Raw genomic sequence first — 16,101 nt, 5'->3', positions numbered from 1 at the left:
CTTTTGAAGGATTTATTTTAAAAACTATGTCTGAAGATCCAAGCATTTAAGGCTAAAGATGAATACTCAGATTGTGCATCTAAAAAAAAAAAAAAAAAATCTATGCAAGGATTTTTTAAAGATGTAATTTTTGCAACACTAATGAAATATTTTTAAAGCTAAGGTCCTGTAGACTAACATGTTCTGAGTAAATATTACAGTAATGCACAACTGCTTTTGTCAGTAAATTCAGAAACTGATAGTATATACCTGGGGGTTGGCAAATGCCTGTTAAATGACTTCATTACCATTTGGAAGGTTATTTAATAGTTTCAATCTTGTGCTAATAGATCTGGCAGGCTGGAAGGCACTTTCACTTTTAAGTACTAGATCCCCTCTGGAGGAAGACTCACCAGGCTGCTGCAGCTAGCAGGAAGGGTCAGAATAGGGACCAGGGATAGGAAGAGGCGGCATGGTGGACACTAAGACCCAGGGGTGCCCCAAATTTTCAGGTGCCCTACGCAGCCCAGCCGCATAAGCGGTATGCGTAAGGATGGCCCTGCACAGGTCACTTGTGTCACTCTCATTAGAGGGCACCAAAGCATAATATTTTGACAGCACAGGAAATAATGGTTTGAGACATTTTTATTGGCTCAATTTAAAACCAGCTAAGGAGATTTAAACTGTGATGTTCCCCGAATGAAAAAAAAATGCATCCTTCACTACATCTGCCTGTCCACTCAGCCACCCAGAAATGGAATACTTTCTCTCCTAAATCCCCTCTGTTTGACTCCCCGAACAGTGGAAATTTTCAGTGCCATTCATGCAGGCTAGATTCATAGATATTAAAGTCAGACAGGACCATTAGGATCATCTAGTCCGACCTCCTGCACAACGCAGGCCACAGAATCTTGCCCACCCACTCCTGCGAAAAACCTGCTCACCTATGTCTGAGCTATTGAAGTCCTCAAATCGTGGTTTAAAGAGTTCAAGGAGCAGAGGACTGGGTTTTTAAAGTTATGTAGATGTTGCTCTGCTCAGAGTTACAATGTCTAACTGATTTAGGAGCCTCAGTCTCATTTTCAAGAGTGAAATAGGCATTTAGGAGTCTGTGTTCCACTGACTTGCAATGAGACTTGGGCTCAGACTTTTAAAGGAGCCTAAGTGCCGTCTATTTCTATAGAATTCAATGGTGTCCCTATGAATACAACTTGAATGAGAGTTGAAGGCATTTGGTGCCCCCCAGGATTGGGTCCCACATGTCTATACAGTAGCATATGAACAGCTTTGGTCACAATTAATGCCTCCCCAATCTGCTCACAGCTGTTTGTGTGTCTGCATTATATTAAACTTCTCCTTTCTGCCAGTTTAGATCATGCTATTTATCAAGGCCACTATCGGATCATTATTGTCATCAGAATTTACTACTGTGGAAGCGATTATGTCACAAAGGGTGGATTGTGACTTTGTTGAAGGATCAGAGCAGGCTCATTGTAAAACGAGATGCTACTCTTGGGACCAAATACTATACACAGATGGATTCTGGGGGTGCCTGTGGGAACCCCGTGCTCATATCCATTGACAGAATGGGTCTCATTTAATGAGCTGAGGCCAGATCCTGCATCCACTGCTATCTGTGGGAGTTTTGGCATGGACTTCTAGGGAGCAGGAGCATGCCTCTAAATTTAGAGAGAATATGTATGGTAATCTAATGGGATTTTGGTACCTACATTCTTCTTGCAGTTTGCCCAGGTGTGCGTGAGACTCTTTGGTTGTGTCTTCACTAGGAAAAAAACATGAATTCTTAGCCCATATTAGTGAGCACATGGTAATTAACATGAGGTAAAATCCTACCAAGGACAAGGCAATTTGTTTTCACACAAGTTTGCAGGCTGATAACACAACTCTGCAGGAGCCTAGGGTTTACCTTGATTTACCAATTCGTGTGAAAATTACAGACGGCCTGATCTTCACTAAAATTTTATTTCAAGTTAATTAACTCAAGTTAAAAACACAACTTTGTTCCGAATGAAGACAAGGCCTTCAGAGGCTTGTGCATATCATGGTTATCTACATGCATTCAGCTTCTTCACTTCCTGCTACATTGTTCTTTCAGTCATCTGAAGAATCCAAGTCAATTTTTTTCCCCTCACACCAATCAAAGAACCCACACATCACTTGTTGGGAGTGGGATCAGGATTTACTGTGGGAAGGGTTACAGGGATCCTGTCTTCTGTGCCCTCTGCAAGGGCTCTGTTACCCCATGGATGTACAGGTGGTTTACATGGGAAATTCCCTCATGCCTCAGCAGGAGGACAGACCCTGCAAGTACAGCATTGTGGAGGAATGCTGTAATGTTACGAATAAGCTTCTTTTAACCAGCCAGGACTAAATTATGTTCCAAATTTTGTGCAAACACCTAAAGTCATAGTGTTTGTACTGTGAGATTTTTATCTTAACAATAGCGTGATATTTGCCTGTTTAAAACACTGCCTCTTTCTTTTGCCTTAATGTCCATTATTTATTATGAAGCAAGAGGATTGACTTCCATGAGAGCAGAATTAGGTCAGCGCTAAATGCTTTTGAAAAAGTGCCTTGGTGGGGTTTTTGGACTGATGGCAAAACTCTCATTGGCTGCAGAGATGCAGGATCAAGCTCTTTTTGAGCAATCCTTAGGTCAGGTCTACACTTAAAAATTATACTGGTATAGCTGTGGCAGATAAGGGTGTGATTTTTTTTTAAACCAACATAGTTATGCCAGTATAAGTGCTAGTGTAGACTGTCTACACTATGAAATTAGGTTGAATTTATAGAAGTTGGTTTTTAGGAAGTCAGTTGTGTGCGTCACCACTAAGCGCATTAAGTCGGCGGAGTGCGTCCACAGTACCATGGCTAGCATTGACTTTTGGAGTGTTGCACTGTGGGTAGCTATCCCACAGTCCCCGCTACCCATTGGAATTCTGGGTTGAGCTCCCAATGCCTGATGGGGTAAAAACATTGTCATGGGTGGTTTTGTGTACATGTCATCAGTCACCCCTCCCTCTGTGAAAACAGCGGCAATTGTTTCGCACCTTTTTTCCGTGCAGATGTCATACTGCTGTCAGCAGACAGTGCAGTAGGACTGCTAACCGTTGTCGTCATCCACAGTTTCTGCTGCAACTCTGCTCTCCTGGTGCCGTGAATCCACCTCGCAGGTCCTCTCATTGTTCTCTATAAATATCTATTCTCGTGGAATCTCTCATCATCCACTGCTTCTGCTGCAACTCTGCTCTCTTGCAGACGCCATACCATGGCAAGCATGGAGCCTGCTCAGCTCACCGCTGCCATTGTGAGCATTGTAAACACCTCGTGCATAATCCTGCAGTATGTGCAGAACCTGCAAAAGCAGGTGAGGAGGCAACAACAGCGCAATCACGATAGCGATGAGGACATGGACACAGAGTTCTCTCAAAGCATGGGCCCTGGCAGTTTGGACATCATGGTGGTAATGGGGCAGGTTCCTGCCATGGAATGCCAATTCTGGGTCCGGGAAACAAGCACAGACTGGTGGGACCACAGTGTTGTGGGTCTGGGATGATTCCCAGTGGCTGCGAAACTTTTGCATGCATAAGGGCACTTTCATGGAACTTTGTGACTTGCTTTCCCCTGCCCTGAAGCACAAGAATACCAAGATGAGAGCAGCCCTCACAGTTGAGAAGCGAGTGGCGATAGCCCTCTGGAAGCTTGCAACACCAGATAGCTACCAGTCAGTCAGGAATAAATTTGGAGTGGGCAAATCTACTGTGGGGGCTGCTGTGATCCAAGTAGCCAACACAGTCACTGAGCTGCTGCTATCAAGGGTAGTGACTCTGGGAAATGTGGTCTTAGTGGATGGCTTCTCTGCAAAGGGGTTCCCTAACTGTGGTGGGGCGATAGATGGAATGCATATCCCCTATCTGGGGACCAGACCACCTTGGCAGCCAGTACGTAAACCGCAAGCAATGGTGGATCACAAGGGACATTTCACCGACATCAACATGAGATGGCCAGGAAAGGTGCATGACGCTCGCATCTTCAGGAACTCTGGTCCGTTTGAACAGCTGCAGGAAGGAACTTACCTCTCAGACCAGAAAATAACTGTTGGGGGATGTTGAAGTGCCTATAGTTATCCTTGGGGAACCTAGCCTACCCCTTAATGCCATGGCTTATGAAGTCAAACACAGGCACCCTGGCCAATAGTAAGGAGCAGTTCAACTATAGGCTGAGCAAGTGCAGAATGGTGGTAGAGTGTGCATTTGGACATGTAAAAGCTCACTGGCGCAGTTTACTGACTAGGTTAGACCTCAGCAAAACCACTATTCCAGTAATATATTCCATCATGGCACCATCTAAATTACTACTAAGGCTCACTGAACCTTTCTTTCCCTGCATTATATTTTAGATTTTATTTTTCCCCTCAGAAAAATCATAGATCCCACCACAAACTGGTTTTATTATTCCTTAGATCATTTGGGACTATATTTTAAGCAGGGAAAATGTTTACCCTGCAGTCTTACCATGTATGGAGCGAAAGCTAGTTTCTGACTCCTCTAGACAGTGGCAATTGTTCTGCATAGCTTTACCTGGAGGCAATAGCAGCTTCTCTAGGCACACACATCCCAGTGCACAGAGAGAAGAATAGACACCCTTGTGTTTGTGAACTCTTGCAAATGTTTCCTTGCATTTATAAGTCTGAACTCTTTGTTTCCTTGTTTTTCTAGACGAGAAAGTGGATGGAGTCTATGCATCTATTAATGTGGGTGAACAAGCAGCAACCACACCATCACAGGATTACAAAGTGCTCTACGACTATACAGCCCAGGTAGTCAAAGGATTAAAAAATGAACGTTGTAATGCACTAGGCTTAAAATAGTACCTTTGACTCAAAAAGCCCATTAATTCCCAACACCCCTAGGGGTTATGTTTTATCCTCATTTTATAGATGGGAAAATGAATGGAACAGAGTTACTTAGCCAAGGTCACCTAGCAAGTCTGTGGCAGCCAAGAGGTGTGACTCGCAGGTCTCTGCTCTGGCCACTAGACCATACTGCCCCCCAAGATAACACAGTATATAAAAGTTTATTTCAATTTGCTGTACATTAAATGTGTTTCATCAGTAACAGTGCCAAACCATCCCAACCCTTGTCTCTTTAGGGATAGGAGAGACTCATTCACTACAGAAGCTTTGTACATTTTGACTGATGGTAACTGAACAACCTGGCTTTACAAGAAGATGTATAAAAATAGTCCCAATAAAAACATAAGAGAAGTTAGTTAAGGCCCTGATCCAGCATCAGGATTTGCTAGTGCAAACCCCTACTCCTGTGAATCAATGGGTCTCTACAGAGGTACACACTAGAGGATCTTGATGTACGATTGGAATCCAGAACATTTGGATAGCAATTTAGGGCAGGAAATGATGAAGAATACTGTATCCAGTTTCAAATGCAGAGGGAGTTTAGGGTAGATGAATGCATATACTGCCAAGATTCCAGTTGGAGTACAGCAGGACTAGTCCCCTGTTACTGTTTTTGCTGAAGAGGACAACAGGATCTTTACTGACAAAATGATCAGGTCCCGGTTTTACAGCTGATGGGAAAACAGCACCCCACATAGTATGGTGTCTGAGGGTGCTGTGCTAAGACACAATCTAGAGCAGGTCAGCAGGGAATGGCACCACCACTTTGTACAGCACCTGGGTTTTCCTTTATGATCTCCCATCCAAGTAATGAGTCATTCTGACTCTACTTCACTTGTGAAATTTGAGACTACAGCCCAAGGGAATATGGTTGCAGTTCATGTTATAAAATCTTCCCTGGCTTTTATTCAGCCTGGAAACAGGAGAGCGAGTCTGTCAAATATTATCTAAAAGCTGTTCTCCATTTGACCCCATCCTCATCTTGAGAATCCTACCCCAAGACCTTAATGGGTTGTCTGTATTCCATAGCAGGGGCAGACTTCCAACACAATCTCCATTGCACAAAAGGATTTTAGAACAAGTCATACTGATTTCCTGTTCATAACTATTGCCAGATACAGACTCCCAGCCTGTCTTCTGCCTTTGCCTCAGTTTAGTTATGGTTTTGTGTGGGGTTTATAATAGAAATATTTAAGTGGAAAATGGATACAAATAACCCCTCTGAGGCACTTTTTAAATGGAGCTGAAACAACAATAGGAGATCTGGCTTGGTCATGCTACTCTGGTTCCTGCAGAGTGGAAATACTATGAGCTTGTATTATTCCAGCTTTATTAGACAGATGCAAGAGAAGGAAAAAATATGTTAATGAAAAAGCTACCGATACAACACACACATTGATATTCTGATGGAGTCAGACGGCACAGCCCTCCCTCACATTTTTCCATGTAAATATGCTGTGCCCCGTTGATCGCTCTTGCCAAGCGCCAGTCCCAACACAGGCCCCTTGGGCAAATAGCAAGGAGCTGGGGTTGACATGCTCACTGAATCTGAAGACACTGCTGATGAGCAATCTGCGTCCTCAAATAGGGAACTGTAATGTTCCTGACTTCAGACCCAGTGCCGTTAGACATCATGAGTAAAGTCACAGCAGAGACAAGCTGACTTGCTAAAGCAAGAGTTTACTAACACCACGCACCTTTTCATCTGTAGATTTCAGACTGCTTTACAAAGGAGGTAAACAATATCTCCACTTTATAGATTAGAATGCCAAAGTAGCCCAAGAGCCTTTCGCCTTATGACTGCCCTTATGCTCTTACACAGGAAACAGAAGTATAGGAGTCATCCTACTGGCCAGGTCCACCTAGTCTACAGTCCTGCCTCTGACAGTGGCCTGATGTTCCAAAGAGCCCCACAGGAAGCAGATGTGGGATATTCTGCCCCCATGATCTCATCCTAATCCCCACTAGAAAGAGATAGGTTTACACCCCAAAACACGGGGTTTTACCTCCCATCCAATATTTTCCTTAGCATGAACTATGGATAATTTTGCTATCCATACAAATGGCCAGTCTCTTTGAATTTTGCTCATTCTTGGCTTCAGCAATATCCTCTGGCAAAGAGTTCCACAGTCAAATTACATGTTGTTTGAAAAAAAATTCCTTTTATTAGTTTTGAATTTGCCACCTTTAAGCTCCATTGAAAGTCCCCTAGTTCTTGTGTTAGGAGACCCACACTGAAAACGTGTCACTTAGGAGACTCTTCGTAAGAGGTCAGCATGAGTCAGATTCTAACTCGGGGTAGTCAATAGGCAGCCCATGGGCCAAATCCAGACCACCAGATGCTTTTCAACAGATCCCAAAAAATGTTTAAACTTATTTATCATCATCATTTTATCTGGAGTCTGGACCTGGACTACTCCTTGACCAAAACATTTGGACCTTGACAAAATAAATAAAATAAAATAAGACTACCCTTGTTCCAACTGAAGCCAAACAGTTGGGTTAGGTCAGTGCAGCTGATGAGAATTTCCTATGCAGTTCAGGGTGTTCAAATATTTTTTTCTACTCTTTCATTGTTTGGAGAGATATTTGCTTTAGGGCCTGTTCAGGGTCATTTTAATGTACCTCAGCATTCATGGCATTTTGCCTTGAGGGGAATTATTAAATTCCTTTCATGAAGATGGACGATTCCTAACCTGGGGGTAGACTTCCACACACTTGAGCACTATATTCAAATTAGATTGATCTGATCTGTTGAATGCAAATTTTGGAGGCTTGTGCTATCACTGTTTCAATTTCATTGCTCGTTGGACAGTGAATTGATACCCCATCACACAGAAAACAGGACAGCATCACTTAATGGGCTGATAGCCAGGCTGACTTGCAGTGATTCTATCTCTGGGGGGAAATAGCATGTTCCATGAATAATCATTATACCACTGTTGACCACTATTGCTCAGCAGCAGGGATCTGCACTACAATGCAGGTCACCTGAGATCAGTTGTGCTGATGAGAAACCTCTCCCAGACTGCGATTATTGGAGGCATCATTTTTATCTCCCTTGAGCATGTAGCCTTGTATTGCTTTAACGAAGGAGCATGACTGGCTGGTTCAGGAGGAAGTTGCATTTAGGGCAGGTTGGTACTTCAAAAGCTGCACCCATGCAGCTGTGATGCTGTAGTGCTTTAGTGAAGATGCTGATAGGAGAGCTTCTCCCGTCAGCACTGTTAATTTGTGCCAGGGCTGAGCCCTGGCACCTCTAGGCTTGGCAGTTCGTAGCCCCGGTACCTCTAGCCTTTCTGTGTCTGTTATGAATGTAAAAAAATTGCTTGAACCCCAGCACCTCTTTCATTACAAATTAAAGCACTGCCCATCAGCGTAGTTAATCCACCTCCATGAGAAGTATTAGCTATGTCAGTGGGAGAAGCTCTCCTGTCGACATAGCGCCATCTACACCGAGGGTTAGGTTGGTATAACTATATTGCTCACGGGTGTGAATTTTTCACACCCCCATGTGGCATAATTATACCAGTGTAAATTTATACCGTAGACCTGGTCTTAGGAACAACCTCTGCCAGAAGGGACTATGATACAAGATCTAATCTGCACAGGGACTGAATGCAGGATGGGTACATTTCTGTTCCACTCTGGAGATGGGAAGAAAGTTGATAGCCCCAGTATGACCACTCAGCAAAAATGGAGCCACACACAGAGTGCGAGTGTGATATTTCAGATTCATTATCACAGTGACATGCATACAGATATGCTTTAGGACCATGGGAGCTAGGAAAATCCCCCACACAACATGCAGAAGAGTCTGAGTACTGAGACTAACCAGATTTCCACGCCCTCTGTTGGGTCTCTCCTTTCAGAACACCGATGAACTGGATATCGGTGCAGGGGACATCATAGCAATCATCGCAGAAGGCGAGGATGGCTGGTGGACAGCAGAAAGGAATGGTCAACGAGGATTTGTGCCAGGATCTTACCTCGAAAAGCTTTGACGAAGAGATGCATCTGCTTTAAGACCTTAAAAATACCTTATTCTCTAAAATGGCTCACCAAGAGGAGGCCATATCATTTTCTTCTAAGATTATCACTTGAGGCTAACAAATTGTCCCTGCCTTTTTCCTTTAGGCCTCTCTCTCTCCACACTGGAGTTTTCCCAGAGACACTGCAGGGGTTCCCGTCTTACAAGGGCTTTTATCCCTTTGACTGTTCCATCAACATTGCATTGAACACAGTCCATCAGCGCCTCAAAGTTACGACAAAGTATGGAAAAACAACAAACCAAATTTCTCCTCAAGAAAAAAAATTGCTTACAAAAATGGAAAATGAGAAATATCCCTCAGTAAGTCTGTACCACCTCCTGGCAGGCTTGGAGCCACTCTTGTGCCAACAGTCATTCTCTACCAATTAATTATCTCTTTCGTTATCTGCATAAGTAGCACAAGCATCTTTGACAGAGGTGTGGAATATGGGGATGGTGGTGTAGGTATGCTGTGCTCAGGATGAAGACATACCGGGGTCTTAGCTATATGACACGAGACAGAAGTTCATGCAGTCCCCCTCCCCTCCAAAATGTATGAACGGGAGAAATGGGTAAGGATTCCCCACCTATTTTATCATCAGATCAACTAGGGCAAATCGTAAAGATGAAATGCTGCTTTAAAGAACATTAAAAAGGATTGTGACATGCATTGAGCTAAAGAAAATATAAGCCCTTCTACCCCACCACCAACTCCTCCTGCTATTAAACACCAAGTCCTCTATTGCTCCAGCCTTGTGTGGAATCCAAAGGCAAAGAGATAAGGATAGATCCTGACCCTGATCTTTGTTGGCCGTTGCCTTTTTTTGATGGATTGTGTCATAACCTTAATATGATTTGTCATGTTTAAAAGCTAAGTAAAGGCTTTCACTGGAGCTGTATTCCTAGACTGACCTGTTGGAGCTCATCAGGGAGCTGCCAATCACTCGGTAGGCTTACATGCAATTGGCCTATATGTTACCTGATTTAATCTCTGCCCATCCCATCTCCCAGCCTACATGATCTTCTCCTTCCCTTTCAGATGCCCCTCCCCTACGGTTTCCCGACTACCTAGCCATCCTGCTCCTGCAGCCTCTGCATCTCCGAGATCATTGTCATGGGTCTGTCCTTGTTCCTTTTCCCTTCCTCACATTGCATTCACACTTTATGAATAGCAGGTGTGTTAGTCTGTATTCGCAAAAAGAAAAAGGGAATACTTGTGGCACCTTAGAGACTAACAAATGCATCCAATGAAGTGAGCTGTAGCTATGCTCAAATAAATTGGTTAGTCTCTAAGGTGCCACAAGTACTCCTTTTCTTTTTACACTTTATGAAAGTTCTCATAAGCAAAGCTGGCTATTTTGTACACCATAGATCAATTTCTCCACAACATTCCTATTCTATCAGGTGACTAGTATTTAGAAATACTTCCAAAATCCACAGTATTTATCCAATACAGACCATAAGAGCCTCCTTCAGTATTTAGTGATGCAATACAAACCTTCAAGAATTTGCTTGGGGAAAAGACTACTTCCTAGGGAGAGAATGAACTGCTAAAATTTCAGAGTTTAAAATCGAATCAAAAGTCAATTTAAAGCACAAATAATCACCATTAACAGGAAAATCTTTTAAGTGAGGAGGCACTGTGGGTATGGAGTGAGGCTTTTAAAGCCAGAGAGAAATCTATAGGGACTGTTCCAGCATTTTAGTTAACAGCATTTTAGTTAATGTAGCACATTAATGAACTATAATCAGTCCAGAGAAACCCATAGCAGAGTTTCCCAGCACAAAACTGAATAAAATAAGTAGTGCGGCCCTTTTGGGGATCCTCTCTTGCGCATGCGTTCCCCCTCACTTGTCACCCCTTGTACTTCCCCCTCTGAGGAAGGCTTCCTTACAATTTGCCCCCCCCCTCCCGCTCCAAGACCTGGTACACAGAACGTCTAGAAGTGCCTTGAATAGACTTACAGTTTCATATTAACATAGAAACCAAAGAGATGGAGTGATGGGCTGTTCCCCAGGGCTGGCTGTGGAAAGGCAGAGCCTGAGTCACTATGACAACTTCTCTGTGGGGCAGGGATTATCTTTGTTTTGCTTGTCCCTGATCAGGGCTTCTAAGCCCTACCACAGTATAAATAGTAACAATAAAATGCTCCTTACAGGTTGCTGATGCCAGGGACAGCCTTCTGAGGCCAGATCTGAATTTTATAACCCAAGAATGGAGAGCAATGGGCCACAACTAGGGCCTGTACTGTATGCCAGCTGACATCTGCAGTGTGGCTAGTCAAACAACTGTAACCATCTTGAAATGAAACCTAAAGTATGAGTGATTTTAGATACTAGCCTCCTTTAATAGCAAGTCTTTCAGCCAGAATTGATGCAGGCAGACATTTTGTAGATGATTTCAATAAAAAAAAAAAAAGTAAGATCTTGTCTAATCTGTAAATAAGTAACACAGGTACTCAGTAAAGACCATATTCCTCTTAGGGCTCAGAGAGTTTCACCAAGCATTGGAGCACCCCTCCTGGTTACCACGTTGTCTATAGAATCTCTTGCTGTGGGTAAGCTATTACCTGCATCTCTGATCATGAGGTCATTACCAGTTTTGTGATGACTGCTACTCTCAGGCTCATCTTGACATCCCATAAAAGCATTTTATACTTTGCAATCTCCACCAGTCATTCCTTGATTAAGTGAAATAAATTATAAATACCCACATACATAACCCCTTCAGTCTATAATGTACCCATCACTACAGTATCTGGGAACTGGGTGCTAATTTGGGATAGCTCTGTAGGCAGAAAGGCAATTGCAATGGTCTCATGATTTATCTTCTCTTCTTTAGAGTGAAGGGCTTGGCTGATAATTGGTTACAAAAATATTTGTAACTATGCAGTTCACCCCATCAACCTTGGTAGCATGTGTCAGAAATAGAACACTGAGGAACCAATCAAAATATCCCAGCCCCCTGAGCACATGCAGTTTCTAGGAATCACCCACACCTGGAGAGTGGAAAGTGGCTGAAAGGTTAAAGTCCAGGTGCTGCATTAGGCTGGAGACAAAGTTTCACTAGAGCTGTGCAGTGCTTTCACAGCAAAACAAACATTCAGCAAAAGGGATATTTCACATTTGGTTGTGAAACTGCATAGTACCCTATTTTCAGAGAAGAGAAAGGAATGTGCTTGAAATGGGCCATTTTCAGTAAAAGTCACGCTTAATGTTTTGACCAGTTCTCATGTTTAAAAAGCTTTTCAGAAAAGAAGTTTGTCCCAAAAGAGGAGCTGTGTCAAAAAAAGATGTTTTTCCCCTCTCAAAAAAACCCTCACTTGACAAAAATAAAATCCCCATAAAGGGGGAAAAAGAATTAAAAAAAACAACCTAACAGTGTATATTAAAAACCACTTTCATTTCGGCACAAAGTAACACTAAGTTTTTCAGTTGGGAAACAGTCAGTGACTAAGAAAGTGGAGAAAAATCCTATTTTCTGCCAATTTAATTTCCCCCCAACTGCAAAAAATGGGGGGGATGGGGGAGAAGTAAAGTAAAAATGTGGGAGAAAAGTATCTTTTCCCCATGATGTTTTCCTTTAGGAAAACAGTTATTTCCCTGATGGGAAAATTTCAAAAGGGGATTGTTCCCTCAAAAATTCCTGCAGGTAAACTGCCCATTTTCTGGCCATCTGTGTTAATCATTACCTTTTCTCTGACTGTTAAACTAACTTTAAAGCGTCTTGTTTAACTGTTCTGGACTGTTAAACTTCTGGTTTCACCTGGACAGCATCACTATTTAGTAAGCTGGCTGCCACCAACAGGAGGCGCCAAAATGACAACTATTGACAAAGCTGTATAGTTTCAGAGTGAACTTTTGTTTCATGGGACCCTTGCAGCGAGCAACACATTTCACTGTGTAAGCTGTGTGACTGGGACTGAGTGGAGTTCTCCTTTCACATACATGAATCTGTTCTCAGAGATGCAGGCTGAGAAATAGCCAACACTCATGCTTTTGTTCCCAGCTTCACAAGCTACTGCCAGTAGCATCACGGCAGCCTTTAGTATAATTAAAGGGCAGGTACACAATAAAATGTACTGAGCTGAGTTAGACTGTGCTTTGGAGGGTGGGGTTCTGTTTGAACAACAGTATATTATTCATTTTTTGGCTGGGCTCTCTCACACCTGTAACTATTAACCATAGATATCCTGACCAGGCCCTAAGAAACCTGCAGGCATCTCCAATCCACCCAGCTGACAGTGCCCCACCAAAGGGACAAGAAATACCAGGAACACCTGGATGGAGCCCAATTGTAGCTCATGGATTTAGTTGATTTTTGGTTCTGAATTTAAGTTTTGGCAAATAGCCCTGTTTAGGGCACTTCAACTGACAACCTGTTGAGTCTCTCCTCTCAGCACTTCCAAGCTAGCCATGCAGATGTCTTTCCTACAAAGACAGGGTATATTCTTAATTTAAGGTAACTATCACATGGTAAAATCCTACTGAAGACAAAGCCAGGTGTAGTTTTCACACAAGTTAGCAGACAGCAGTAACCTGAAGGTTCCCCCATGGTCTTCAACTTGGGCTTTGTCTTCACTTTGCCAAAAGCATGTTTTTACAATGGGATCACTATTGCATACTATCTCCGTCCCTGTAAAATCCTACTGGAAACCAGGGACTGTAGTTTTGACAGTCATGTAGCTAGGCAAGCTCAATCATGGGTAGGGCTATAGTTTTGATCTCTTCCAGCTACATGATGTACCTTGTCTCCAGTAAGATTTTACAGTGAGATAAGTACTATGTCACCACACAATCACTCTGCATAGCTGGAATGCGATGACACGCTTAGGGTAGGTCTACACTGAAATTAGACATCTGCAGCTGGCTTATGCCAGCTGACTCAGGCTCATGGGGCTTGGGCTAAGGGGCTGTTTAACTGCAGTGTAGATGTTGAGGTTTTGGCTGCAGCCTGGGGTTCTGTGACCCTGCGAGATGGGAGGGTCCCAGAGCTCAGGCTGCAGCCTGAGTGCCTACACTGCAACTAGACAGTGACACAAGCTCAAGTCAGCTGGCACAGGCCAGCCACAGGTGTCTAACTGCAATGTAGACATACCCTTACAGTCTTTTAGCTAGAACATCCACTGCATTTTAATTATTGCCAGAAGTTCCTTACACCTCTTGCATTTCAAACTAATATTTCCCTCCTCTTTACTGTCTCCCTTGTAGCAGGTTCAGTATCCTTCCAGATAAGATCACCTACATGAAAGTCCTTCAGAAAACCCAGCAACAGAGGGCCATAAAATCCTGCTGAAAGGAAGGTGCAGAAAGCACCTTCTCCTATACTGGCTATCTGAGCATGCTTCCTCCACACAGCTCTCCAAGCCCTGGAATGAAGGGCTGAACTAGATTCTGAGCAATACCCAGCTGGGGTGCCCTAGACTAGGAGGAGTGTGCATAGGGGTCATGGTCTTGGTGCAAGATGGGCACAGGCCCCTTCAACCTGTCCAGAGCTAGCCAGAGGCAATTACTGCACAGGTGCTGCCTGACATTAAAGGGCCAGATACATGCTTTCTGGGCTTTTTGGGTAGCTGTCAAGAGAGAGAGAAAGCACCAGCAGGCTTTCCCCAGGCCAGGCATCTTATTGCCAGAGGGAAGGAGGTGGGAACTGAAGAGTTGCTGCTTTAGGGATCCTACACGCAGCAGCCGGTGGATCTTCAAGCTAGCTCATGGGACTACAGAGCTCTACAGGAGTCCAGGTTCCTGGAACCCCGTCCTGCTCCCAGGAAGCCAGCCAACTCTCTCTCTATTCCAGACTGACAGGCAGTCACACGCGCCTCTTATTCTCACTGATACATGGCAAATCCTGCCTGACATAGGACATTGAGCCAGCCAGACCTGTCTTTGTAATGGCTAGTTTCAAATGGATACAGAGCTAAAAAGAGTAAGAATAGGACGTTCAGATTAAAAGGAAAAAAAAAAAATAGGGAGTAGGTACTTGACCACAATGGTTCCACAACAGTCCTTGTACAGAGGTTGTCAGGGGGGAGCAGCATATGCTTTAACTAATGGGTTTAGGTTTGAGAAAAACCACTGTCACTAACTTATAAAATACAGTAATAAAAAGCAGCAGGCTCCCATCACTCCCATTACTAAAGAACCAACAATATGCACAGCGTTCTACACAATGTAAAGGCAGCCCCTCTCCTGAACAGCTTGGTCCAGCAGTTTCTTTTTAGCTGAGGGGTCACAGCACCCAGAGCTAGAGGGGTTTCCAGGGAGTTTTTACTGCCTAAGAAAGCACCTTGCACAGCAAGTTAGTTGAACACAGTTAGCAGAACTGCAGTAGGGTAACTGCATGAAACACCCCAATTGTTTGCCACCTCAAAAGATGTTGCCCTCAGGTTTGCTTCAGGTAAAACACTCAGCTTCCTTCTGCTTTAGTGAGAACAGAACATGCAAGCAAGACATGAACAAAAAACAGCTCCTACCTTAGCTGTCTTCTCTCCTTGCTGGCCAGCAATTTACCCCCTCATAGTAAAAGCATCCTTGCTGCTTCTGAATTCTTTCCCTAGAAGCTATTTCCCTAGTGGAGATTCCTGATTGCATCAGCAGTCTAACTGATTGCTATATACAGCTTAAGTGAAAGCAGGTGGAGATCAACATACATTTCATTATGAGCTAGGCCTCAGGTGATGCCAACTTCAGGCCAAAATAGGGGGAGGGGGGTGAGAGCAGCTGAGCCTGAGCACCAGCCAGGTGGAATAGCTGATATTAACACACACTTTCAGGGCATGATGTACTTGTATGATTGTATTTGCTTTGTTTCTCTTGCAGGGAAGATGTCCTGTGCATAAATCCAGCAGTTTGGCGTATGTTGAGTATGGTGTCAGCCAGCTGCTTACACATCTGCTAGCGTAGAGCTGCTGTCCCTCTCATCAGAGCTAGCTAGCTGATTCAACTGTACTAGTTTAGAGTAGCCACGCTCCTCTAAGTGCACTTCATGCAGTTTGCTGTCTGCTCCTGTGCTGAAAGGTCACCATTAGCCGTTAGCCCAGGTTCGTACCAAATTTGAAGAGCATAAAACAGACAAGTTGTCAGGGCTTGAAAAATCAGCCACTGCTCCTACATAGCAACTTTATTCTTACTATCCCTTACAGCTGCTATAGGAGGT

General features: G+C 43.7%; 1 protein-coding gene across 5 annotated transcripts in view; it reads left to right on the top strand.

Annotated features, from left to right (window-relative positions):
- The window catches only part of PSTPIP1 (proline-serine-threonine phosphatase interacting protein 1), a 99,581-nt gene extending 83,714 nt beyond the window's left edge, over positions 1–15,867 (top strand). For 2 of the 5 annotated variants that reach the window (XM_073303504.1, XM_073303502.1), the window contains 2 exons: positions 4,719–4,819; positions 8,788–11,713. In XM_073303504.1, coding sequence (XP_073159605.1) covers positions 4,719–4,819; positions 8,788–8,919 — 233 coding nt within the window. In that variant the 3' untranslated portion in view covers positions 8,920–11,713. Of the gene's footprint in view, positions 1–3,065; positions 3,174–4,718; positions 4,820–8,787; positions 11,714–15,764 lie in introns of those variants that run through there. The other 3 variants (XR_012153955.1, XM_073303503.1, XM_073303505.1) reach the window with 3 other exon arrangements.
- Positions 15,868–16,101: the final 234 nt, after the last annotated feature.

This window comes from Lepidochelys kempii, chromosome 10 (assembly GCF_965140265.1).
Source record: "Lepidochelys kempii isolate rLepKem1 chromosome 10, rLepKem1.hap2, whole genome shotgun sequence".
Classification (NCBI taxonomy): Eukaryota; Metazoa; Chordata; order Testudines; family Cheloniidae; genus Lepidochelys; species Lepidochelys kempii.
Note: the sequence above shows the minus strand (reverse complement) of the source record. Positions and strands in the feature narration are given on the sequence as shown.